Source organism: Xiphophorus couchianus, chromosome 16 (assembly GCF_001444195.1).
Source record: "Xiphophorus couchianus chromosome 16, X_couchianus-1.0, whole genome shotgun sequence".
Taxonomy (NCBI): Eukaryota; Metazoa; Chordata; class Actinopteri; order Cyprinodontiformes; family Poeciliidae; genus Xiphophorus; species Xiphophorus couchianus.
Genome location: NC_040243.1, coordinates 18845373 through 18868934, shown reverse-complemented (window position 1 = coordinate 18868934; position 23562 = coordinate 18845373). Strand labels below are relative to the sequence as shown.

At 39.3% G+C, this 23562-nt stretch overlaps 2 protein-coding genes across 3 annotated transcripts in view; one reads left to right on the top strand and one right to left on the bottom strand.

Annotated features, from left to right (window-relative positions):
- The window catches only part of LOC114159652 (zinc finger CCCH domain-containing protein 7B-like), a 14487-nt gene extending 5112 nt beyond the window's left edge, over positions 1–9375 (bottom strand). The window contains exons 1-12 of the mRNA XM_028041685.1: positions 9234–9375; positions 9020–9087; positions 8856–8892; positions 6920–7117; positions 3917–4075; positions 3766–3834; positions 3223–3280; positions 2978–3123; positions 1633–2197; positions 1397–1458; positions 1217–1307; positions 965–1126 (exon numbers count right to left, since the gene is read on the bottom strand). Of these exons, the coding sequence (XP_027897486.1) occupies positions 965–1126; positions 1217–1307; positions 1397–1458; positions 1633–2197; positions 2978–3123; positions 3223–3280; positions 3766–3834; positions 3917–4075; positions 6920–7117; positions 8856–8892; positions 9020–9078 (1606 nt within the window). The 5' untranslated portion in view covers positions 9079–9087; positions 9234–9375. The remainder of the gene's footprint in view (positions 1–964; positions 1127–1216; positions 1308–1396; positions 1459–1632; positions 2198–2977; positions 3124–3222; positions 3281–3765; positions 3835–3916; positions 4076–6919; positions 7118–8855; positions 8893–9019; positions 9088–9233) is intronic.
- On the top strand, positions 9302–23562 carry rangap1a (RAN GTPase activating protein 1a). 2 transcript variants are annotated; one of them, XM_028041689.1, is made up of 17 exons: positions 9302–9394; positions 11989–12135; positions 12780–12899; positions 13584–13711; positions 14391–14450; positions 14550–14729; positions 14829–14963; positions 15729–15887; positions 16481–16594; positions 17292–17391; positions 17479–17563; positions 18440–18587; positions 18776–18892; positions 20263–20368; positions 21104–21192; positions 21305–21426; positions 22996–23562. In XM_028041689.1, the coding sequence occupies exons 3-17, from the start codon at positions 12788–12790 to the stop codon at positions 23075–23077; spliced, it is 1737 nt and encodes a 578-aa protein (XP_027897490.1). In that variant the 5' UTR covers positions 9302–9394; positions 11989–12135; positions 12780–12787; the 3' UTR covers positions 23078–23562. The 2 variants fall into 2 exon arrangements, with proteins under 2 accessions (XP_027897490.1, XP_027897492.1); XM_028041691.1 differs by having other exon boundaries at positions 21305–21468.

Sequence of the window (23562 nt, the reverse complement as noted above, 5' to 3'; positions counted from 1 at the left end):
TTCAATCTGAAAGAGATGCTGTGGTGTGACTTCAAACTGCTGTATTTACACTCAATATCTTTCTCTGATATCAACATTAGTTTTTATCGTAGTATTAGTGTGACAAAACAAGCAAACGCACAAAATATATCTAAGGAATAAATATTTTTTCACACCACCGCAACTGAGCAATAAGCTGCGTTTCCATTGACCAAAAAAATGCACAAATTGGAATTATTAAAATAAATTTGCTTAATAGAAACTTGTCACTTTTGAAAAAGCAATTTTTTTTCTGATCAAAAGGTTTTGCGGGTTTTCCGCCATATTGAAATTAGTGTATTTCGCAAAGCTGCATTGGAGACACTTATTTTGCGTCACACAAGTCGTGACGAACCGCTGAGAAAGACAAAGACGACAACAGGAAGTGCTAGGTGGATCATGTCACGGAATATTTTTTTAATCATTTATCGCGTAAACAAACTTATACTTATAAACTTAAACTTATAAAAGTCACTCTTTCATAAATAAAAGAGTGACTTTTATTTCCTTTTCATTTAATGGAAACACCAAAATTGTGTTTGGAGGAATATCGACAAAGTTTTGTGTACGGAAACGCAGCGACTGCTATCAAATACCAGGCATTAAGTGTTTCTTTGTCATCTGCAGCTTCCAGCTTCAAATGACCTTGAGCTGGACCTGAACACAGTCATCTTTAATAAACTTGTCCAAACTGCGTTTACTTAAATAGAAAGTAGTTGAAGCAAGCAGCATAAATGGCTAACAGATTTTATGTCTGAACAAGCAAACCGAGCTGTTACCTATAGCATTTAATTCTCAAAGTTTTTACCAGTTATTATGGATGAAACAGCAAAAAAAAAAATGCAAGGTAGATAAAAGGAACAGAGTTATTTTGTTGAAAAACTCACGCAGCAATCATTAGCCGTGCTTGTATACCACAAACACCGTCTCTTTGATGTCGTCTTACCTCGACAAAGAACAAAAGGTCCGTAGAATGAAGTCCAGGCAGGAAGCGGTCTCACTCTCGTCCACTCTGAGGAAGAGCCAGCTTTCCGTCTGCATAACAAAATGTCTCTCTTACAGTTGTGGACCAGGTCTGGCTTGTGAACAAAACTGTACACACTTTTACCTAGGGGAAGGAAATACACCCACACATTTAAAACCTATGTGTAGACATCCGTCAGGATCAAATCCGATGAAGAGAAAACGTCTAACGGACCTCCACGAGGAAAACAGAGGGCGCAAGCCGGCAGGAAGTCATGGGTGGAGGACAGCTGGTTAGAGACAGTCCCATCATGGGTATCCTTCACCTGCAAGTGAAAATGATTCCTATTAATGTTAAAAAAAAAACAATGACAAAAATAAAACAGCAGTCAACCGGTTGTGAACCCAGTCTTACTTTGTTGAGTTTATTTGGAGATTTTGTTACGGAAACTGCAGATCTGACAGACTCTGAGAAACCTGAGGAGTAATACCAGAGCACAAATTACAAAGAGCGAAGAAACATCTAAAATGTAACTTTCCCCCCCCCATCCTTGCATCCACACGGTTCTTAAAATGAAGCCTCCTGCATGTCCATATCACCCACCCCTACCATTCTGGTTAACCAATGAGTTACAGATCAACTTTAATCACCGTTTGAGCTGAAGTCAGAGAGGGAGTCAAGGCTTGTTCCACCAACAGAAACCCCTGGTAGAGCAGGCCCAACACGTTCCACAGCGGGGAAGGAGTCCAAGGCGTCTAGAGAGTCGAGCTGCTTTGTGGCGTTAGCGGCGACTTTAGGATCGTGGCCATTCTGAGGATTTATATCAGCGACGGACCCCGCAGTGTCCGTTTCATTCCACACTTCATCTAGAGTCTTTCTTCCCTCGCCAAGCTCCGTTTTAGGCTCCTTAGCAGAAGCAGCAGCAGCACCATTCGGCGTCAAGTCCAAAATGTCGTCAAGGATGTCCAGAGAATCAAGCCCATCCAGGTTATCCAGTGTGGAGGCGTCTGCTCGGCATCCATTCCCAGCAGTGTAGAGGTCATCGAGGATATCCAAAGCTGCAGCAGTTGTGCCGTGATTGCCATTCGTGAACGAGTCCAAGGAGTTGAGCCGGCTGATGGATGAGCTAAAAAAGGCCGGGGGCAGCTGCGGCGTTGGGGCAGGAAGGAAGGGGGTGGAAGTGGCCGCATGGCCAGGGTCTGAGAACAGCAGAGCCTGAGAAAGATTTGGAGATAAGAGAAGAAACGGCTAAAATGATTATTTATAGCAACTGACTAAGGTTAAAGTAGCAATACAGGGTGTCTGCCAGTTTCAGGAAGTCAACATTAAAGCTTTTTGAGAAATTTGTAATGCCATCACGAATAAAAATTAATGCAAAAACAACTACAAATACAGGGGGTTGTTGGGAGAACTTGTTGCATTACAAGCAAGCATGGCAAAAACTATAAATCCTGCTTTGTGCCCATTAAAGTGGCAATAAAACTAGCTAACTAGCAAGAGTATACTAGCAGCTAGTTGCCAGTAGCATTAACCGTCTCGAGTCACAAGCAAGATTTTGCGTGTGACTCAAACTTTTTGCCTGACAAAAAAATCCATTGAGAAAAAGAAATAATTTTTATTTTTTAAATAGTCCTGCCATAACAAAATTTAAGACTTGTGATTAACATATTTAAAGCCAATTAAATTTCTTTTAAATGAATTTAAGACATTTTAATGTCTTAAATTTAGACATACATATTTAACCTACCCACGGTCTCAGATGGATCCCAAACATCTTTTACTCTTAACAATCAGCACACCCAGGATCAGGTCCAGAAAACTTGTGTCGTTTCGGGAACTGACGGTCTGACAGGACAACCCTGCCCTCACTTCCTGACCGTCATTTACCACACTCCTCCAAACAGCTGAAGGATGTGTGGACCCCCGGTAGTAACTACTTTTCCTACATAAAGTTTACTCATCTTCAAAGAAAAAAAAAAACACAGCCCACTGTACCTCAGATGGAACCTGGCCAGTAGGAAAGCTGTCGAGCAGAGTGTCCAAGTCCTCGTCCATCACCTCCAAGTCCTCCACAGCTTTCACCTGGTGAGCGACTGCAGGACGACTGGAGCCAGGAGGCTTAGGAAGGCTGCAGAAGTTGACTGTGTGAAGCAAAAAGAAAATTTATCTCACAGAAGTTTCAAACCTTTGGCTGATTTTGCGCTAATTAGGGAGCAGACTTGAAAGTGAAGATTTCTGACCTGCTGCATCGACACTGGGAGGATTCACACCATTTCGAATAACATTACTGGGAGGGGTCTAGAAGAAAGAAAGGGGAGAAAAATATATAAAGTACAATCTGGGGGTGACTTTAAATGTAAGCATAACCTAATACAGCCTAACAGCATAAACCACTATAAGAATAAATGATGTAAAAGGAAAAATCACAGCATAGTCTTAAACGTCGACTGAAGGATCATTACACCCAAGCCAAACATTGAAATCCAGTAAAACCAATAAAAATGTGTCATAGCTACAGAATTAAAATATTTTCAATATTATTTTCCATTTGTAACTCAAATATTAGTTCATAACGCTTTGGCAAGAAAACTGACTTTTCTTTCCTTATTGTCCAAATTCACTACAAGATAGAATTTATACCAACCTAAGCTGGGCTTTGGTTTAGTTTCACTGTTTTGTTGTTTTTTTATGAAGCTCAATAACTCAACACCAAAGCTTAAAAAAATGTTTTTCTTTTGCTTCCCAAGGTAAACATCACCTCACTTCCTCCCCTTTGAACTCACGTAAGGTTTTCGAATTTTCATCCCCAGCTGGGAGGCCAGCTCCTGTGACAGCTCAATCACCTGCTTGTCCTGTTGAGAGTTAAACGAGTGAGTCTTTTGACTCTTTCACCCAGCTTGTTTTACACGTCTTAGCACAAACCTTTAACCGTACCTGAGGATTGCTGAGCAGGCAGACGGTGGTGCAGTTGTACGCCTCCTTGTGCTTCCCCAGCTCCTTCAGGCACAGCGCCTTCCTGTAGAGCGCCCTGCGGCTGCCGTCGCACACCCCCAGCGCGCTGTCCGAGTCCTCCACACCTTCGTGATACTTTCCCTTATTAAAGCAGGAGAAGGCGAGGTGACGTTTCACAATAGCAAAGCACAAAAAAGGAACATTTAATTACTATTTTGTTAGAAAGAACATGTTTTCAGCAGAGGGGAGCTGTTGGGTGCTGTTCCCTCTGTGTGCAGAGGTTCAATGACCTCGTAAATACCGATCAAAAACATAAAATAATTTAGCCACATTTCTTAGCAGACATTCATCAGGCTGGCACTGTTTAAGAGGAGAAGGGGAGGAAAAACAGTTTAGATAAAAATGACAGCAGGAAGAACCGTCGACTGCACTGGTTGTTCTAATATCCTAAGCTTACACTACAAACAACCCAAAATCTTAAGTATTTTTGGCCTAGTATCTAGCACAAATATAGTAGTACACTTGACATAAGAAAACTAACTTACAAGTAACTTTTCAGCAAGATATTAGAACTTGCTTTAAATCAATAATTCCTTAACATTGATTTTTAAAAGTTCTTGTTCCACTGGCAGGTTATTTCACTTCTAACGTGGGAAAAATGTTATCTGTGAAACAATCCGCCAGTGGAAATATTACTTCATTAATATCAAGGAATTATTTGATTAAAACAAACACCAAATGTTGCTGGAAAGTTACTTGTAAGTTAGTTTTGTCTTATTTCAAGTGTGATAAAATATTTTCACTATAAAATAGACCAAACCTCCTTGGTAAGACTTTGTGTTTTTGCAGTGTGCTGAGCTGGTAAATCTGTAATACTGCTGAGTCACACCAATTTGTTTCTTTACGTATCCAACAATAAAGAATGGCTGACTGTCAAACTATTGTGTATGAATAAAGATCCATGTTGAATTCTGAGTCACCACCGGGATCAGCTGGATGATGTAAGGTGGGTGGTGCAGGACTACAACCTTTGGACTTCTACATTAACCCAGAACCAGATGGGACGGTGTGGAGCGGATCACATATGGATCTCGTCATCAGTTTGACCAGATCTTTCTTTTTAAAACCCATTCAGACAATTTTTAGTAGGCATTTGTACTTCAGAGGATTTTTGTTTTTTTAACATTCACTTGGGATTGTACTCACGTTTCGTAGCTGACGACTAATCATTTTATTTCCTTCTCTGCAATCGAGAAGTACGGAAAGAAATGTTGAGAACAGGAAGGGAGCACAAGATAGTTGAGATTACGTACGTTTACATGGACATCATTGGAATAAATCAATGAGACCGGCCCAATCAGAATATTCTGAATCTATTGTAATCTGAACGAGAGGTCTGGTTTATGCAAACTGATAATCCAAATAGCGTGCATGTAAACACTTGTTCTGATTATGTTATTCTGATTGTAGCAAACTGACCGGACCGTGTGCATGTGCCATGTGTAGCAGCAGTGGCTAAGACGCCAAGTATGGGAAGCAAATCTGGCCTAAAACTAGTATTTTACGGTCAAAACTTGGGAGGATCTTTATTTCCTCTTGTGCTCTCATCCTGTGACGCAGGAAGACCAACAGCTTGTGTTGCTCGGCCTGTAGCTTAATTAGGGGACGCAGAAACGTCTCAGCAGTTGTTAAGACCTGCCACAGGCTCGTTCTGGGCGCTCAGAGGACACAAAAACAACACACCGCTGAGTTGGTTTGTTTTTCTGCTAGGCACAAACAGAAGTACAACTTCTTCTTCTGTTATTTTTTATTATTATGTTTAAGGGAAATTTTACAACTCTGCTCATGTCAGTGCTTGTATTCTTAAAAAAAAAAAAAAAATTTAAAGCCTGCTGCATGTCAACACACAAATTAATTAATTTTGTGCCCATTTAAATGATACATTATTATTTAATCCAAATATATTTCAAACCGATCAAGGAGTTTTACACACAGCTCCTGTGAATGCCGTTCTGAGACCCGTGGAGGGATCTGAGAATGGCTGCACACAGACGGTTCTCATCCGACCTGACGGCGCCTGAGAGGTTCTGCTGAGAGGAATGGGAGGAACTAGACACAGATGTGTGAGGGGCTGCAACTAACGATTATTTCAGTAAACGATTATTCTATCTCTTCTATTTTTTTCATCGAGAAATCAGATTTATTTTAAAAATGGGCACATTCTGCCCATTTTCATTTAATGGGCAGAATTTAATGGCTTTCATTTAACTCTTTAAGTCTTTTTTTGCAAAATATCAGAAATACATAAAAAGATGTAAAATACTTAATTTATATTTTTCAATGCTCATTTTATTACCTAAAATGAAACAACATAGCACTCCTTTATTGTACGCTTGATCATTTCTAGCAAGAGGCATCTGCAGCTAAAGAAAAACTGCTTACAATTATCTTTTGGATTAATAATTATAAGGCATATTACAGCCTAATGGGAGATTATTTTTACAGAATTTAAATAATGTGATGCTGAAACTAAGTCACTTCAGGAGTTCTGGGTAGAACAAATTTACTGACAAAGTTTTTTTTTATTTTACCTTAAATGGAAAAAGTATATTTAAATTAAAAAATTTATTAATTGAAGTGATTACTGCTTTGAGTATGTCGTTCTTATGGTCTTTTATGACTTTATTTTTGTTTTTATGATGTAAAGCACTTTGAACTGCCTTGTTGCTGACATATGCTACGCATATTGACTGATAAATTAGTTGACAATTATTTCAATAATTGATTTATTAGGAGTAATTCAATCAACTAATTCAGCCCTTATTATGTGCACCAAGCTTATGGCATCATATTTAACAAAACCTCAGGCTGCAGGATAGTACTCGTGTAATCGTCTTGGTTTTTAATCCTTTCAATACATTTGCTAATATTTCAAAGACAGCAGCAGCAGCTTTCTTCATTCATCTCAAAAGCAAAGAGCCTCACCATGCTGTGGTAGGCAGCGGCTCGGTTGACATACAGGCTCTCCAGGAGAGCTTGAGGGATCTGGATCTCATCTCCTTCAGCGTAGGTTGAGATGTTCAAGGCCTCAGTGAACAGTCTGACGGCCTCCTCCCACTGCTGGTCTCGGAAGAAGGCGTTGCCCTCTTCCAGCAGGTTGCACACCAAGCGGGTCAAAAAGTCCTGCGGGAGAAAGACGAGGAAAAGATGCACAAAAGCCCCTTTATTTACCGAGAGTCATGGCACACGATACGTGTTATCCATTCAGAGGAATTTTACATTTTACAGAAAAACGATGGGTATTTAAAGTGTTTAAATCAACTTTTCTTTTTTAGTATGTGCTGATTTATTTGATGATAAGATTCTGTTTTGAATCACCACCTTAACAACACATTCTGAGCTACTGGGAACTGAGGAAACCAGTTCCTCATGTGATTTCAGCACAGCAAAGGTTCTGTGCTTTTCTAGTTGTGTTTCTGTGTTTATGCAATGAAGCTAACGCTTGAGCGACCGGGCCTGCAGCCGGGCCCATTTGGAACGCGAATGGATTTCAATCCGAGGCTAAAGTGTGGCAGCACAGACTCTGGACTGGCATTGCAATGCTGAAATAAGTCAGACATTTCACAAAGAGGTCCTCTGGACTGCAGCATGCGCTTCTCCTAAACCTGAGTAAGCCACCAAATGAATGGTGCATTCACAGACCTGTCGGTGACTTGCACCGTCTGCAGCAGTGTAGAACCAAACCATTGAATATCGCAGGTTTCTGAATTGCTTCCTGACTGGATTGTGCCAAATCTACAGCAGGGGTTCCCCCCAGAAATCTTGCTAACCCCTGTGGTAGAGGCGCCAGGGCAGTCGTCCAGTGGTCCACCACGTTCATTGAGATAAAAGATGTTCAAAATTGAAGGGATATTTGAAAATATCACTAAGTAATTATGTTTTATTGGAAGAAATTAATAATATCTGAACACTAACTAAAAATTCTTAAACATTTAAAATACCTAAAATAAATAAAGAAGCCATGCTTAGCCTGGTGGGGGTGCAAATAAAGCCTGGCAGCCCGCCAGGCTTATGATACACTGGATGTCTAGATGTTTGACATCTTCCCACATTCACTGTAAACTAAAAAAATTATGTGCTTTCCAGTCATATAGTGCCATTTCATAGTATAATCAAGTAACTATGCTACCTTCAGTTGTTATAAAAGCGATGTATATCAAATGTCACTTTAAAAAATTTATTATCTAATTTAACGCCTTGAAATTGATCAGGGAATAACATTCTAACATGATGCAAGGCTCATAAAAGTCGATTTAACAGGATATTGCCCCTCTAAGGCCTTCACAGAACAGCTGTTTTGTGAGCAATTACATCTTAGCTCACTGCTAAAGCCAATTTGTTGCACTTGATTTTATGTAAATGCACCAGCGTAGTAAGGACTTTTGGTAATGTGCAAGAGGACCGGCCGAGAAAAAGAGACATCGAGTTAAAAAAAACAAACTGGTTTCAGATGTGGACCCCAGATGCATTAGCAGACGTACAGACACTGTGACCTCAACATGCCCATATCGAGAAGACAGGCAGGCGATAATGTAAACTTTGAGGATAGACCAGAACCCTATAAACGGGGTCACCAAACCAGCATCAAGAGGAGACTGATGGAAGACCTAATACCAGATCAAAAGGGACTGAACACAACCAACAGTCAATTTCCTCCTACTTCACAAGTAAGTGCAACTCTGTGTTGTGTGTTTACGATCCAAACAACATGTCATAAACTTCTAGTAGTTCTTAACACTTTTGCAAGGCACTATGTAACACTAACAGTACTAAGAAGGATGTGATTTAATAATCACAGCAACATGTGAAAACAGCAGCAAAAAAACACACACACACGTCAGATTAAATGATCAGTCACTACCTGGTACCCTGCAGGATCTGGATAAGCCAAGGGAGACCTAAAACACAAGACATAAACTTAATCAGAAGCGCTTAAATATCTTATCTGACAAGGATGCACGTCAAGGCTAGTTTCGTTTTCTGCCACAGCGCCCTTGTGCTTACACATAAAAACAATGTACTCACTGTATAAAAACCAGAGCCCTGCTTATCTCCTCCTTTCGTATCTCTCGGGCTGACTCCATGGTGGTCCACTGCACAGAAACATAAACCCCAGCTAGTCAGGGAGGGGGGGCGTACTCTAGGTCTATATTTGTATGTACTGTTACTTTTTCTTTCTTCAAAATACCAACCACAAACATAACTGTTATGGATGCCAACTTCAGCCAGACACACCTACCTGATAAAGTGAGGAAGTTCACTGAGCCAAAGCAAAGTTTAAAGGCAGTTCATGGCGGCAGAATGGAACAGGAAGGGACGAGCAGCGGCTGTGAGTTTGAGCTAATGCGCTATGAGGCCAAGAAAGCAGGAAGGACGGAACGGCTGTCTCCGCGATCTCCGGTAAGTTTCGATTCTCAGCTACCAGCTGCAAAAGGCTCCTCGCGACACGCGCATGAGAGCTGTCACGTGACCGCAGCGCGCCGCGCCGCGCCGCGCCACTCTGCGTGCCGCCCGCGAGCTCGCGAAGTTCGTCACGTCACGTGATAATAACCGCTCCTTTAAAATATCGGAGGAAGTTGCGATTTACCTGATGCCCCCAAAAGCAACACATTTTCGCCAGAATGGAAACACAGCAGCAGTTTTGGGTCATTAAAATGAGATAATTTTTTTTTTTAAATCAATGTGGCGGAAACGGGCTTCCATACAAAACTGAGGAGAAGAAAAGTAACTTTTGGTTTTCTTTTCATCGTTCATCAAAAATAATGCCTAAAATCACTTTTAGCAAAAAATAAATAATGATAATAAAAAAGACATAGGCTATTATTTTAGGAAGGTGACGATATTTAAAATAATAACTACGTACTTGAATCATCTGGAAAGAAATGCTTGTGGTTGTTTTTGAAATACTCAATAGTAATTACGCTTCCTTGTAAAAGGTTAGAATAATGAAAGCAAAAATGTAGTTAGAAACTTTTTTAAAAAAAACAGAAACAAGACTATGTTTAATAAATTTATACTTTGTAATCCTATATTCAAGCTTTATGCATATAAATTGCATTAGTTCCAGGTACAGTTTGTTGTGGTTATAAAATGCCTTGACCTTGTCCAAAAGCTGAGCTACTGAAGACAAAAACGTCTCTCGCTACAGATGATGCCCTTCGCTTAAAAGGTTGTTTTTCTTTTCCACAATTGCAACACAATTGCAGGGTTTCCTTTGAGAACTTTTTACCAAAGTATGTAACTAGTTTGAACTTGACTATATTGTTTTATTGTTTTATATCTAGGATTAAAATGGAATGTATAGATGACTTTTAAATTCTTGTAGTGTCTGACCACACAGGAGAACCTTTTGGAAGATTTGGGAAAACAGTCAGGTCAAGGGTCAAAAGACATTAAGTTTGAAAAATAAGTCTAATCTATGGTTTCCAAATGCATAAGCAGACAATCCGGCACCAGGACCCAGAAGAAGACGTGAATGTGAAAAATATGCATGTGTTGACTTTGGGGAACATGTGTTGGTCAGAGCCCTATAAAAAGGACATAGTCCAGAGATTGGGGAGATTTCATGACAATTGGGCCAAGATTTCCTCGCAACTTGGTCATACTGACTTAGGCTGCAGTATTGTAATACAACTTTGCTGTTCAACCAAAGTCTGTAGCATGTAGAGTCTTTTTTCCTGCAACAACACCACACCGGCATCCTGAGGAGCCTGAAGGAAGACCCCACATTCTCTTTATGGATTAAATTGACTGTATAATTATGCAGCAACTGAGTTTGATTGCCTTGCATGGAGATTAATTAACTTGTAGTTAAGCGGAGGAGTATGTAGTTGGATTGCCTGAGGTGGTAAAGACATCCTGTGACAGTCTGTTGCACAATGTGGAGGAATAGTCGTCCTATGATTTGCTGTTCCCAATATAATTGGTTAATGTGTTAGGTTTTTATCAGGTGAAACACTTGGAACTGCTTTGTTGCTAAAATGCGTTTTGCAAATAAACTTGACTTGGCTTGATAGGCCAGCAGAGAGGAATGTACAACATTGTCCTTGGACAGCATTTGACTAGCCTAACTATTGCAGTTTCTCAGCTCTCCAAATACCAAACATATCATAGGTTTTGAATTAGAAATGCACCGGTGTAGTCCTGAAAATGAGACATGTAAATGAATAATAAGATAAATATATATTTGCTGAATTGAAAAAATCCATACAAAATATCCCAATCCAAACATATGTTAGGATTGGGATATAATTAAATGTTATATTCAATTCATTTTGATTAAGATACATTAAATTTACTCCCTGATTCTATGAATGTTGGCTGTCTCTGACTCCTTCTTCTTATGTTTTTTTATGTTTTAATAAAAACTTTACCAATCTTTGCTTTGATTTTACATCTATGCTGATTGGTTTATGTACAATAATATACTTTAACTTAATATTACTGCACAAATCATTTGATGTAATTGAATCCTAACCTCAGATTATCCATCCATTTGAATTTCTTTACATATTAGACAAAATTGCTTAGAAATGTATAAATAAATGTGAAAACTTGGAGATGTTACTGAAACACCATTTTGATTCTTCCACTTGTAAAAGTTATTTCATTTCCACCAACAAGTTCTCTGATCAGGACGCACAATTTCTCTTCACACACAGTTTTAATAACAGACGAATACTAAAAAGATCAGTTGCAGGCAATATTTAGTCAATAGTAGACTTTATTGATGACCATTGCAACTTTTTATCTGTTGAAATGCATAAGCTGAACAGTACAACATAGTTAAATGCAGTAATTAAGGCAATAATTTTATCAGCAGTAAATCTATCATTAGACGTTAAATAATTATTCAAAGCAAAATTTTTATGTATATATTTTTATAAGATTTTTTATTATCTATATTATATATTTTTCTCCTGCTAGAAATGTACAGTGATACTGCATTCCCGGTTGTAACTCTGTCCAGAAATAATGGTGACTTACGTTTGTAGTCCCAATAGAACTACAAGTCCCGTGATTCCTCGTTCAGCGGTCGTCAAGTGGTTTGGTGAGGCGACGCTTTGGTTTTGAACGGCAGAGGCGAGCGGGAGTGTGCAGCTGGACTGGATTCAATCGTAACGGGAGTGTGTAACGGCGACGTAAGTTTTATTTTTATTTTTTTAAACATCCTCATTTGTTACATAAAGTGTTGGAGAGACGAAGCTTGAGCCGTAAACTGCCAGCAACAAACGTTATGTTGCTACATGAAAAGGCCGAGTCACAGACACGCCGTTTCATGTGAAACGCACCAATGCTAGCTAGCAAACGTCAGTTCTCCATGTTATAAACGAACGACTCCAGAGTTAAATACATGTTCTTTATGGTCCTACGTAAACACGTCGCCAGGTTTTTGACTTGTGTAACGAGCAGGTAATGTGTTGCTGAGTCGGCAGTTGTCGGGTCAACGGACACGAAGCAGCGTCGCTGCTAACTCACTGTTAGCAGCCGCGGGTTTATTATACAAGTCAGGTGTTTGAAGTAGGACAGTTCACCTTTAAAACAACCTTAGTGGATAATAAACGCAAAATTGAGGCCAAAAATTCTCTTCACTTTATTCTGTTTTAAAGGAAATATTATAGTATCGCTTTAAAAAATTAAGTCATTGTGGAAGCTAAGATAAACGTATCAATACATTTTTATCCGTTTCTCTTCAGTGTAAGGGTGAAATAAAAACAACCGTACATACAATAGAGTTTAACTTGAAGACGAATAAAAAAAAGTGAACAATGCCTTTGGTCCTCAGGCATATCCATGGCGACAGACATTGTTGCAGAGCTGGCTGACTCTCTGGCCAAGACTGGAGTTGAGGATGGAGAGTTGAGCTACAAAGGCCAGGGAAGGAAGCTGGATGATGCCCAGTCAGGTACGTGACGTCAGCAGACCATTGTACACACTCAGTGACGCAAATCCTCATTTTATTGGTATCATTATTTAAAAACATTATTCTGGCTTCAGTTACTTATGTTTGTTTTACTATGGTGTCTTAATTGTTCCTATTCAATTCTTCTGTTTCGTGTCTTGACCTATTAAAATAGATGTCAGGTGTGAAGGTTAAAGGCAAATGGAGTCGGTCCAATTGGCCAAAGAGTGAGAATGAATGAAAATATAACAGTTTTTTTGATCAAAAGTATCATCCTGGCAGTTGTTGGCAATCAAAATATTGCGATGATAGTTGGATATGTGCAGCTCTCAAGGTTTCCCCCAGAAAACTTGCTAAGCCTGGTGGTTGGGGAGCTCAGCAGTCATTCATCCAGCGGTCCGCCGTGTTTTTGAGTTAAAAAATGTTTAAAGTTGACAGGAAATTTGAAAATGTAACTTGATAATTATGTGTTATTGGAAGATTAATATCTGAAAACCAACTATAAAGTCTTAAAAAATGCAAACATACATAAAAAAAAAAAAAAAAAGAAAAAGCAATGCTTAGCCTGGTGGGGACACAAGTAAAGCCTGGTGGCCCGCCAGTGTTATAATACACTGTGGGAAACCCTAATGCTCCAGTTGTTACCGTTGCTACTTCTAAACCTGACACCACTTACCCGTTTTACAGCGGAGGAGATCGTGAAGGACATCGAGGAGTTTGAGGGTTTACAAGCTCTCAGGATGGAGGGAAACACTGTTGGCGTCGAGGCAGCGCAAGCCATTGCCAAAGCGCTTGAGACGAAGAGCGACTTCAAGGTTCTGAGTTTGAAACTTTTGTCATCAATGTAGTTGTAAACATCACACTTAGCAAAATCAGCTACAAAAAGTTACAATTTTGGAGTTGTCTTGGCTTCATATGGTCTTATGCCTAAGAGTATGGCATAAAGATGTTTCTCATTAGTTGCCTCTGGTCCAAATATTGTAAGCAAACTCCATGTTTGTCTTGACCCACATTTTTTTTGTGTGGTTATAATTGTAAATATGTCAATCAGTCAACCAGAAACCACAATTGGCAATAAAAACTAACAATACTTAATAACAATTTTCAGTCTATAAATGCATTAACCAACAGCATGCAGCTTGACCCTCTATGTTGAGTTTTAGCCAGATCAGATTGAAATTAAGGAGACAGTTTGATACTGAAATGGGACCAATTGTTCAGTTCCTCTATGTTTTTCTTTAATTCAAAGCTAATACCTGAATCCAAGAACATGAAACGCATGTTTTTTGTTCTATATTTTTTCCGTTTTGAAATAAAAATTCAGAATTGAGAGATTCTGTCAGTATTGGGCAGTAAAAACCTGATCAGTGTATATGTAGATATTGTATCTATGTCTCAGATACCTCCTCTATAGTTGAATGATTAACTTTGGAAGACTACCTCTTGTGTTTTTCAAAATAGTAACATTGTTTACATGTGTTTTCTCACAATCAGCGCTGTTACTGGAGTGACATGTTTACTGGTCGTCTGCGCTCCGAGATCCCGCCTGCTTTGGTAAAACACTTTCAATGACACCTTTATAAATCTGTGCTTACATGACACACATTCTTTACCTGGGTTGTTTTAGTCAGGTTTTGTGTTTTTGTGTTGTAGAACTCCCTGGGTGATGCCCTGATGCTAGCAGGGGCCCGACTGACGGTTTTAGACCTCAGCGACAACGCGTTTGGGCCCGATGGCGTGAAGGGCATCGAGAAGCTGCTCAAGAGCACCACCTGCTTCACGTTACAGGAACTACGGCTCAACAACTGCGGCATGGGCATCGGAGGCGGAAAGGTAAATCAACAAACGGACCAAGAGACAAAGACTTTTGTTCACTAATCCTTCTTCAATTCTTCTACTATTGTGTACCAAATTGTGTTTTGAACTCTTCAGATCTTGGCTGCTTCGTTGATCCAGTGTCATGAACAATCCAGTGAGAAAAACGAACCCCTCAGCCTGAAGGTGTTTGTCGCAGGGAGGAACCGTTTGGAGAACGATGGAGCCACCGCCCTCGCTCAAGCTTTCCAGGTGAGGGTCGTTCACAAAGAGAACTTTATTCAGATAATATTAAATATACTAGTGAGTTATGAAATATAAATGGTTGTAATTTGAATAGGGTTGTGACAAAACAGCCACTTTGTTTCGGTCATTAATCAGTACATACCAACTCCTACTTTTTTTGTTTTCCTTATTTTTTTTAACAGAAACATGAACACAAAAATAAACCACCCTTGCTAATATGTTGGCATTATTTCCCTACTTTTTGGTTCCCTTTAAAAAGTTTACTCAATTTTTAACAAAAAAAAAATGGCCAAACGAAAAGTAAAAGTAGGTGATGGCTTAAAAGTTATTTGTCCTTTACTATGCCAAATGCAAGACATACAGACCTAAACAACTTCTCCGATTGTGAAAACACTAAATAATTACGACCATAATAACAAGGAGCCTACAGTTTTTATCATCAATACAGTCAATGTTGCATTGCTTTGTTGTGGCGTGCTTTTGACAGCATTTTTATCAGCTCACTTGCTGTTGCTACTCGCCACAAAAGCAGCTAAAAAAAGATGTGCGTTGTTTTCTGACGGACGGTGGTGATCACGTCTGATTTCTTGTACTGTGACAGTTTGGTACAAATTCATGTACCTTTTTCATGCAACTCAAATTTGCTTGACTGGGCAGAGACTAGTGTTGCTATTAACAATTTATTCTTTTCAGTCGAGAGCTTTTGGTGCCGTTTAGGCTGATCATTGTAACATTATTGTTTTCTATTGTGTTTTTGTTTGTTTTTCTAAGCTGATGGGCAGCCTGGAGGAGGTTCACATGCCCCAGAATGGAATCAACCACCTGGGCGTGACGGCTCTGGCCTCCGCCATGCAGCACAACCCAGGGCTCCGGATCCTCAACCTCAACGACAACACCTTCACTGAAAAGGGGGCTGTTGCCATGGCGCAGGTACAGAGACACAAGATATAATAGCAGCAGTTTATTTTATGTGCTTTATGTTTTTAAAACACGAAAGTGGTTGGAATTGTGTTTCAAGCTCAGGGAGCAGCAAGAATTTATTAAAAGGCTTTTCTTTTTATAGAAAAGATAGATGGCCGACTCTGACGCCATTCATTATTATTAATGAAATATTATTATTACTTATTTAAAATTTTTGTTGTGTGCTATGCTGGGACAAACTAAATGCCCCTTACCTCCTTTGGGGATCAATAAAGTATTATTCTCTTATCTTAAGTCTCTATCCGAAATCTTTTTTAATGTTCTGTGCAAAAATTGAATTTATTTACATAAATAAAGCCTAAAATAATGGAAGATTATTCCACTGTAGTGACTGCCAAAATAGCTTCCCCCCACCCTCAAGTGCTTTCATACCTGCAGTTGGGGTCGTACATTGAACGCTGCAACATTGAGGAAGGTCGATATCTTTACTCATTTATCATCCATAATTATGTAATAGAATTAGAATTCAGATTAATGTTATTGGTGCAACAGAATCAGTTATATCTGTATTAATATAATGGATATTCTGTCTGTTCTGACAGGCTCTGAAACATCTCCACAGCATCCAGGTGATCAACTTTGGGGACTGTTTAGTGCGGCCGGAAGGTGCTAGAGCTATTGCAGAGAGTGTGTCAGAGGGCTTACCCATCCTCAAGGTGAGTGGGTTGGTAAGATTGACTGTCACAACTTAGATTACATAATCTGTTCTGGATTGTGCCAACAGTTTGTTTTTCTCGGTTTGTGTCGGTATGAAGGTTTGGAGCCTAAGCACAAAAACTTTCTGAACACCGCATTGTCACAAAGTCGTGGTATTTGATCACCTCTGATTTAAATTTAATTTTACAGGCAATTATTTTACCATGACTACTTTCTTTTCTTTTTTTTTGGTTATTCATTTTTTTTCTTATTTTGTAAATGATGAGTTAGAATTGGGTGACATGGCTTAAAAATCTCAGATTTTTTTGGGTGATTTTTTTTCTTCTCTTGCTTTCTTTAAAAAAAAAAATTTACAAATGACCTAAAATATGTTAAAATGTGGCTTTTATTTCAGTTGTTCCTTTGAGTTGTACAACAGAATATCTGGGCCAGGCTACAAGAAGTTTTGTTTAATTGGTGGATTATAGTCATAACATAAGCAAAAAATAAACATAATTTTTCCAGTAAAAAGTTTGAAAACTGCAAGAAAAAAAGTTGTTTTAATTTTAAAAAATGCTTCTCGAGTTATCCAGATCTGACGCGACAGTACATGTATTTCTCTCTTCAAAACAAACTCAGTCGTTTGCACAATCATTTCTGCCGCTGACAATAATTTGATGCCGTTTGTGTTAAAAGATGACGTATTCTGTTTGACAGGAGCTCAATCTGTCATACGGTGAGATCACGGCGGACGCAGCTCTGGCTGTGGTGGCGGCTGTGAAGAACAAGGACCAGCTGGAGAAACTGGACCTGAACGGTACAGATCTGGAAAAACAGCAGCTCAAATCTTTCTGATACTTTAAGAAAAAACGATTAGTAGTCGTTTAAACCCTTTGATTTTCAGGGAACTATCTGGGAGAGGATGGCTGCAAAGCCGTGAAAGACGGCATGGAAGGCGTGAACATGATCAATCTGTTAGGATCACTAAGGTGATTGCCTTTCTGAGTAATCAATATATCAAATACCGTATTTTCCGCACTATTAGGCGCATAGAATAGATGCTACAGCAGAGGCTGGAGTTACATTATGCATCCATTAGATGGAACTGCGCTAAAGGGAATGTCAACAAAATAGTCAGATAGATCAGTCAAACTTTATTAATAGATTACAAACCAGCGTTCTGAAAACTCCGTTCATTCCCAAAATGAACAAACATGTTTGATTATTTTCCCCGAGGAAAAGTAAGTGACGTGGTATTTTCGTGACACAGTTTATCTTTTAACAACATCAAGGTATAACATATAGTGGAGGGGAACTTTTCCTCGATTCAATAAACACGTAAAAAACAGTCTGATACTGTTACGGTAAAACAAACGTTAGTGCAATCACAATATATATCCACTTCCACACCATTGATTCGTTCATGTTAAATTCTCTGGCTGCTGCTCTGTCCTACTGTGTGACTGATCGCCTTGAGCTTAAACTCTGCGTCGTAAGCGTGTCTCTTAATGGGAGCCATTTTGGGGTCTTTACACAAAACCCAGCGTGCGCCGCGCGCTTCTTCTTCTACAGGGGAAAATGAAGTCGGTGGCTGCTTACCGTAGTTGCGAGACCTGTTGTGGCTCAATATTGGTCCATATATAAGGAGCACCGGATTATAAGGCGCACTCTCGGCTTTTGAGAAAATTGAAGGTTTTTAGGTGCGCCTTATAGTGTGGAAAATGCGGTAATCTTTTGTTCATGTTAATTCCTGTTTTACTTCCATACAAAGAGCCAGTCATACCTGCTGCCTCTGACTTCTTAACTGCCTAATATTTAGATCTGTACGTAAATTCATCATCAATGTGTTTCTGCCGTTTTCTCAGTGACGACGAGGGTGAGCCTGAAGACGATGAGGACGAGGATGAAGAAGATAACGATGATGATGATGATGAGGAGGACGATGTAGATGAGGAGGAAATTGAAGAGGAGGAGGAAGAGCAGGAGAACCACAGCAGCACCAACAACAACAAGGTTAGTTGTGACTAACCTGTGTAGCTTCAATATCCAGAAATGTCTGCCACAGGAAAAAATCAGAAATCACAATCAATCCACTAGAAACGATAAAATGACCAGCATCACAACATTGCTTGTGTATCCGTGGTTACATCAATCACTGGCCTAAGTTTCCTACTTTCTTCTCTTTGCCTCCTCACCCAAAGCCATCCACTCCCATGTCAGCACCACGACCACCAGATGTCTCTTCTTTCCTCAGCTTCCCGTCTCCAGACAAACTGCTGAAACTTGGCACCAAGAGGACGTTGCTGGTCCAGCAGCAGGTGAGCAAACGCAGAAATACACGGACGGCACAGGGTGTTTGCGCATCCTTAAAAAGTCTTAAATCAAATAATAATTTAAAACTAAGGCCTCAAAATGTCTTAAATTCATTTTTAAAAGTACGTTTACCTTCAATATGTTATTCACAGGTCTTAATTCTTATCTAGCTTGCTAGCAAGGGTATGCTAGCTAGATAGCTTCTTTGAGTAAGTGCAAATTTATCACTCGTTGCCTGGACGAAGTTTGTACATTTCTGTCGAGATATAGGTCCTAAATTTCATTTATAATAATCTTAAAAGGTCTTAAATTTTAGTTGCTGAAGCACTTGCTTGCATACAACCATCAATATCTTTTTATAATATCATAATAACTATGATATCATAAATATGAACTGTAATATAATAATATGATCTATAATATAATAATAACCAAAGGCACATATTGCTTATATGCCTTTGGTTTTAAAACTTGATGCCACTGAAGAATATCCCCTTCACATCCACTAGCCCACATGTGAACCAGTGCAGCAGAATCAGTGCAACAGCAGTAAGATTACTGAATCTTAGGTTCAGTTACAGCTCTTGCTGTAACTGCGAAATAATTTCCCTGCTGGGATGAATAAAGTAATTCTAGAATCGCATGCAACACTTTAAAAACGCTTCACTCTCCTTGACATGCTGGATTATCGAACTGACGACACCTGACCTGCTTTCTGATTGATGGGGCTAATCTTGACCACTCGGGGGCGCTCAAACACACTATTCGGAGCTGGAAAAAAGCGACACAAATGGAGACAAAACGTAATGTTTTCAAAGTTCATTTTGTTTCCTTCGCTTAGACAGATAGAACTCTTGTTTTTCACACACATGACATTATAGGAAACGGTGTGAGAGCAGCTTTAGAAATAATGCAACACAAGCAGAAGTCTTTAACACTCCTTGGTGTCGGTGAAGCAGCAGGTTCTTCATTTCAGGGTTTCTGTGCAGTTTGGAAAAGTCTGGAGTCAAATTTGACCATTTTTTTTCCTTCTTCTTGGGTTTAGTTTTTTAAGGCGCAAACCTTTGTTTCTGCATTGATATTTCTATTGCATTCCTTAGATGTGATTTGGCACATTACACCATGATTTGAAGTATTTACCCCATCAGCATTAAAAAAACTCATATGGACACATTCAAAGGTTAAAAAGAACTATTTCACTACTTTTAAGACCAAAGTCGGGTTTAATTTGACCTGCAGTGCTTACGCTGGATTAAACAAAGCAACAGAGCTGCTATATTTCTTACATTTTCCAAACAAAATAAAGATACCAAACTTCACAAAATGTGCTACCAGTTTGTGTCTGAAAATCACTTTCGTTTGTTTCCCTGTCTAGGTGGATGTGACGGATGCAAGAAAAACAGCTGAAGCCTTCCTGAAGATCGCCTCGGTGTACAAAGAGGAGAACAACGACGTCAAGAATGCAGTGTTGGACACAATCGGTAAGATGCACGAATTTTATTTGGGGTGACTGGTTGCTGCTCTCATTTTCTTTATTTTAGTGTCCTGGTGAATCTTTCCTATAGCTCCCAAAAGCAGGAAACCTCATTAGTCTGTTAATCTGTGAACTTTATGTTTTTATTACCCTCATTTTTAATACACCTAAGAAGAACAAAACCTCACATTTCCGTTCCTAAATATTCAGGTCATGTTCTTATTCACATTTTTGTTTGACTGAGAGCTCTCTAGTGTCAAAACAATCATAACTAAAACTGTTGGATCACATGTCATGTTTTGCTGATATCCTGTACAGCTGTATTTTTATTCTCAAATATTTTCATCTTCTTCTAGAAACAGATTGTCAGGATTTGTGTTTTCACATTTTTCTTTTGTGATTGACTTTTTCCACATTTCCCACCAAATCCTTGATTGTTTAAAGATCGACATGAGTAGAATATTCTTCATTGTCCCCTAGGGGAAATTTCATAGGCGTAAGTGTGTGTATTCATAGTAGCATTTGTCCAAATAAACAATAAATACACACACAATACATATAAACAGCTAAAGACATAAACAACAGAACACACCTTCCAGGCCTCAGCCTACTCTCTATTTAAAATTTGTAGTCAAAATTTTGATGGAGGTGGTTATAAGAGGATTTAAAACAACCCAATTTAGTTTTTTGTTTGTTTAGTTTTAATTGGAGAAATCCCTATATTTGTCTCCCCTCTTCCCAGATGCCCTCCTGAGTAAAGCTTTCAGCACTCCCTCCTTTCAAGGTTACAGCTTCGTATCCATTTTGTTAGTGCTCCTAGGACTTATTAAGGTAAGCTTTCTTAAGACAAAGTCAACACATCTGGTTTTGTTTTTCCCAAATTCAACGCTTCACCTCTGTGTTGAATTAATCCACCTGCCGTCGTGTCCTCTGCGCCGCTCAGAGTGAGGACAAGATCAAGCCCGTGGTGGTCGTCCCGGGTCACCTCCACGCCCTGGAGCACGTTGTTCGGCAGGACTACTTCCCCAAAGAGAACGTGGCGGTGCTCGAGGCGTTCATGTCCCGGTAAGGGCGTGGTGAATGAGCCAATCAGCATGCGGCTTCCAGGTACAAAATACAACGATTACTGTCCCAGTCTTCAGGGGTGGTGGACACACGAGTGGCAATGAGTTTATGCACCAGGATGAGGATTAAGACACACTTATAATGGAACATGTTAAAGAGGCAGTATAATCTAAAATTGACTCTTTTTTTTAAAAAAAAAACTCTACATCATGTTATAATGTTATTCAATCATCAAAAACATACCTGAAGGGTTGCTTTGATTCTTCTATCCATGTTTGAGAAATCCTTTAACCTCCCATGAAAACCATTCAGCTGTGCAAAACGTCTGGATGGACTTAGCCCCGCCTTTAAGGACAAAGCTCCTCCATGAAGCTGCAGTTTCCAAGCTTCTGAGCTTCTGCCTCACAGAACAGCCCTCCCCCACTCAGCTCCTTCAGACTAGCCAGCAGTAATTAGCAAACGCCTGGTGGAGCTGCGCATCAGCTGAGCTCGTTATATGAGCGACTTCTCAGTGCAACGCTGGTAAAAACGTTGCTAAAGAGTTAATAGAGGAGCAATATTGTGGTGACTTCCTGAAGGCGGAGTTTCAGAAAGAGCAGGAGCTTTTAAAGAGACAGAGGCCCAATTTCAAGGCACTAAGTCAAAACATTTTTAAGTCCTATTTTATATAAAACACTATTCAGAATTATAACAGTTACTTGATTGTGCTATAAAATGGCACTATGTGCCTGGAAAACACATAATACCGCCCCTTTAACACATGCAGTACTTTGAAACAATACTGACACCCTCAAAGTTTTTATTTATTTTTTGCCGTATTACAAGAAACTTCAATTTATTTTACATATATTTAATGAGACGGACAAACATAGTCTTGCATCATCGTAAAGTGGAAGAAAAATCCAATTTAAAAAAACATTTTATTTCAGTTAAATTTAGCTTAAATAAAGCTCACCTTCTTATTTACTCTCAGTATAAATCCAGCTGATTATGTAAAGAATTCAAGTTTACAGTTTCAGCCCTTTCAGGGAACACAACTCAGGTCAGGTGAAACTAAAATGAAACCATTTTCAAAATGCTGCGTATGTTTCTCACTCTAGACACAACAGTTCCCACAGTGAAGCATGGTGGTGGCAGCATTATGCGTTGGATTCATTATGCCTTTGACTAGAATGGTCTAGTCAAAGCCAAGATTTAAATTCAGCTGTGAACCCGTAGCTAGACTCAAAAATGAAATGTAAATTCTCTCTATCCAAACCTGGTTGAGCTCAGACGGCTCAGCCCCTTTAAGACCTGCAGCTGTAATTGCTTCAAGAAATACTTTTACGTAGTATTAACTTGAGGGAGCTGTATTAATATACACATCCTACTGTTTACATTTTTTTATTAAAACTTTTTCTAAATCAAACTTCATCTTCCTTCCATTTTATGACTCGTACACGACTTTGTAGAAACATAATTTAGAAACGAGACATAAATACGATCCACTGTAGGAGGAACTACTTTATAAAAGTGAGCTCTTGAGATGTTTCAATTATTGCTTTATAAAATCTGCGCTTCCATCCACAGGAGCAACAAATCCTTGGAGTCATGTGGAAACGCCAGAAACGGCCTCCAATCGACACTGCAGAGAGTTCGATCTCAGAGCTGAGGCTCACAGACTGAACATTTATTCACTGATGGACCTTTAAAAACCCGCACACAGGAACCCAAACGGCTGCATCTCCGCTCTGGCACAATAATCTACGTCGCAGCTGCAGTTAATCTGAAACTTCATGTTGCGTTAACCTTCTCATTTTGGACTCGACTTGAATGCATCGGGCTGGAAACAGATCTGCTCTTCATTTTAGCGACTACGTCTGCAACCTGAACATATCTTACAACAAAGACGGTAAATTGATGGGATCAGATTGATCGGGAGGAGCTTTATATTTAACAGATGAATTTAATGTTCTCTCAGATGGCGTTTACTGAAGACACAAATATGGTGGAAGAAAATGTTAAGATATCAAAGAGCAAGGGGTGACAACTTAAACCAATCAAAGTGCATTTAAACGCTGATATCTTTACTGTCTTTTGTAGCCCAGGGTTCTATGTTTTATAATTTGTTTTTGCAAAAATAAACCATTTGTTGGA

Bases quoted from the DNA above. Each gene is read 5' to 3' on its own strand.
- rangap1a (XM_028041689.1), top strand. From the start codon at position 12,788: ATGGCGACAGACATTGTTGCAGAGCTGGCTGACTCTCTGGCCAAGACT. The intron at 13,712-14,390 runs GTTCTGAGTTTG...TCTCACAATCAG, and splicing joins AGACGAAGAGCGACTTCAAG to CGCTGTTACTGGAGTGACAT. The intron at 14,964-15,728 runs GTGAGGGTCGTT...TGTTTTTCTAAG, and splicing joins CCCTCGCTCAAGCTTTCCAG to CTGATGGGCAGCCTGGAGGA.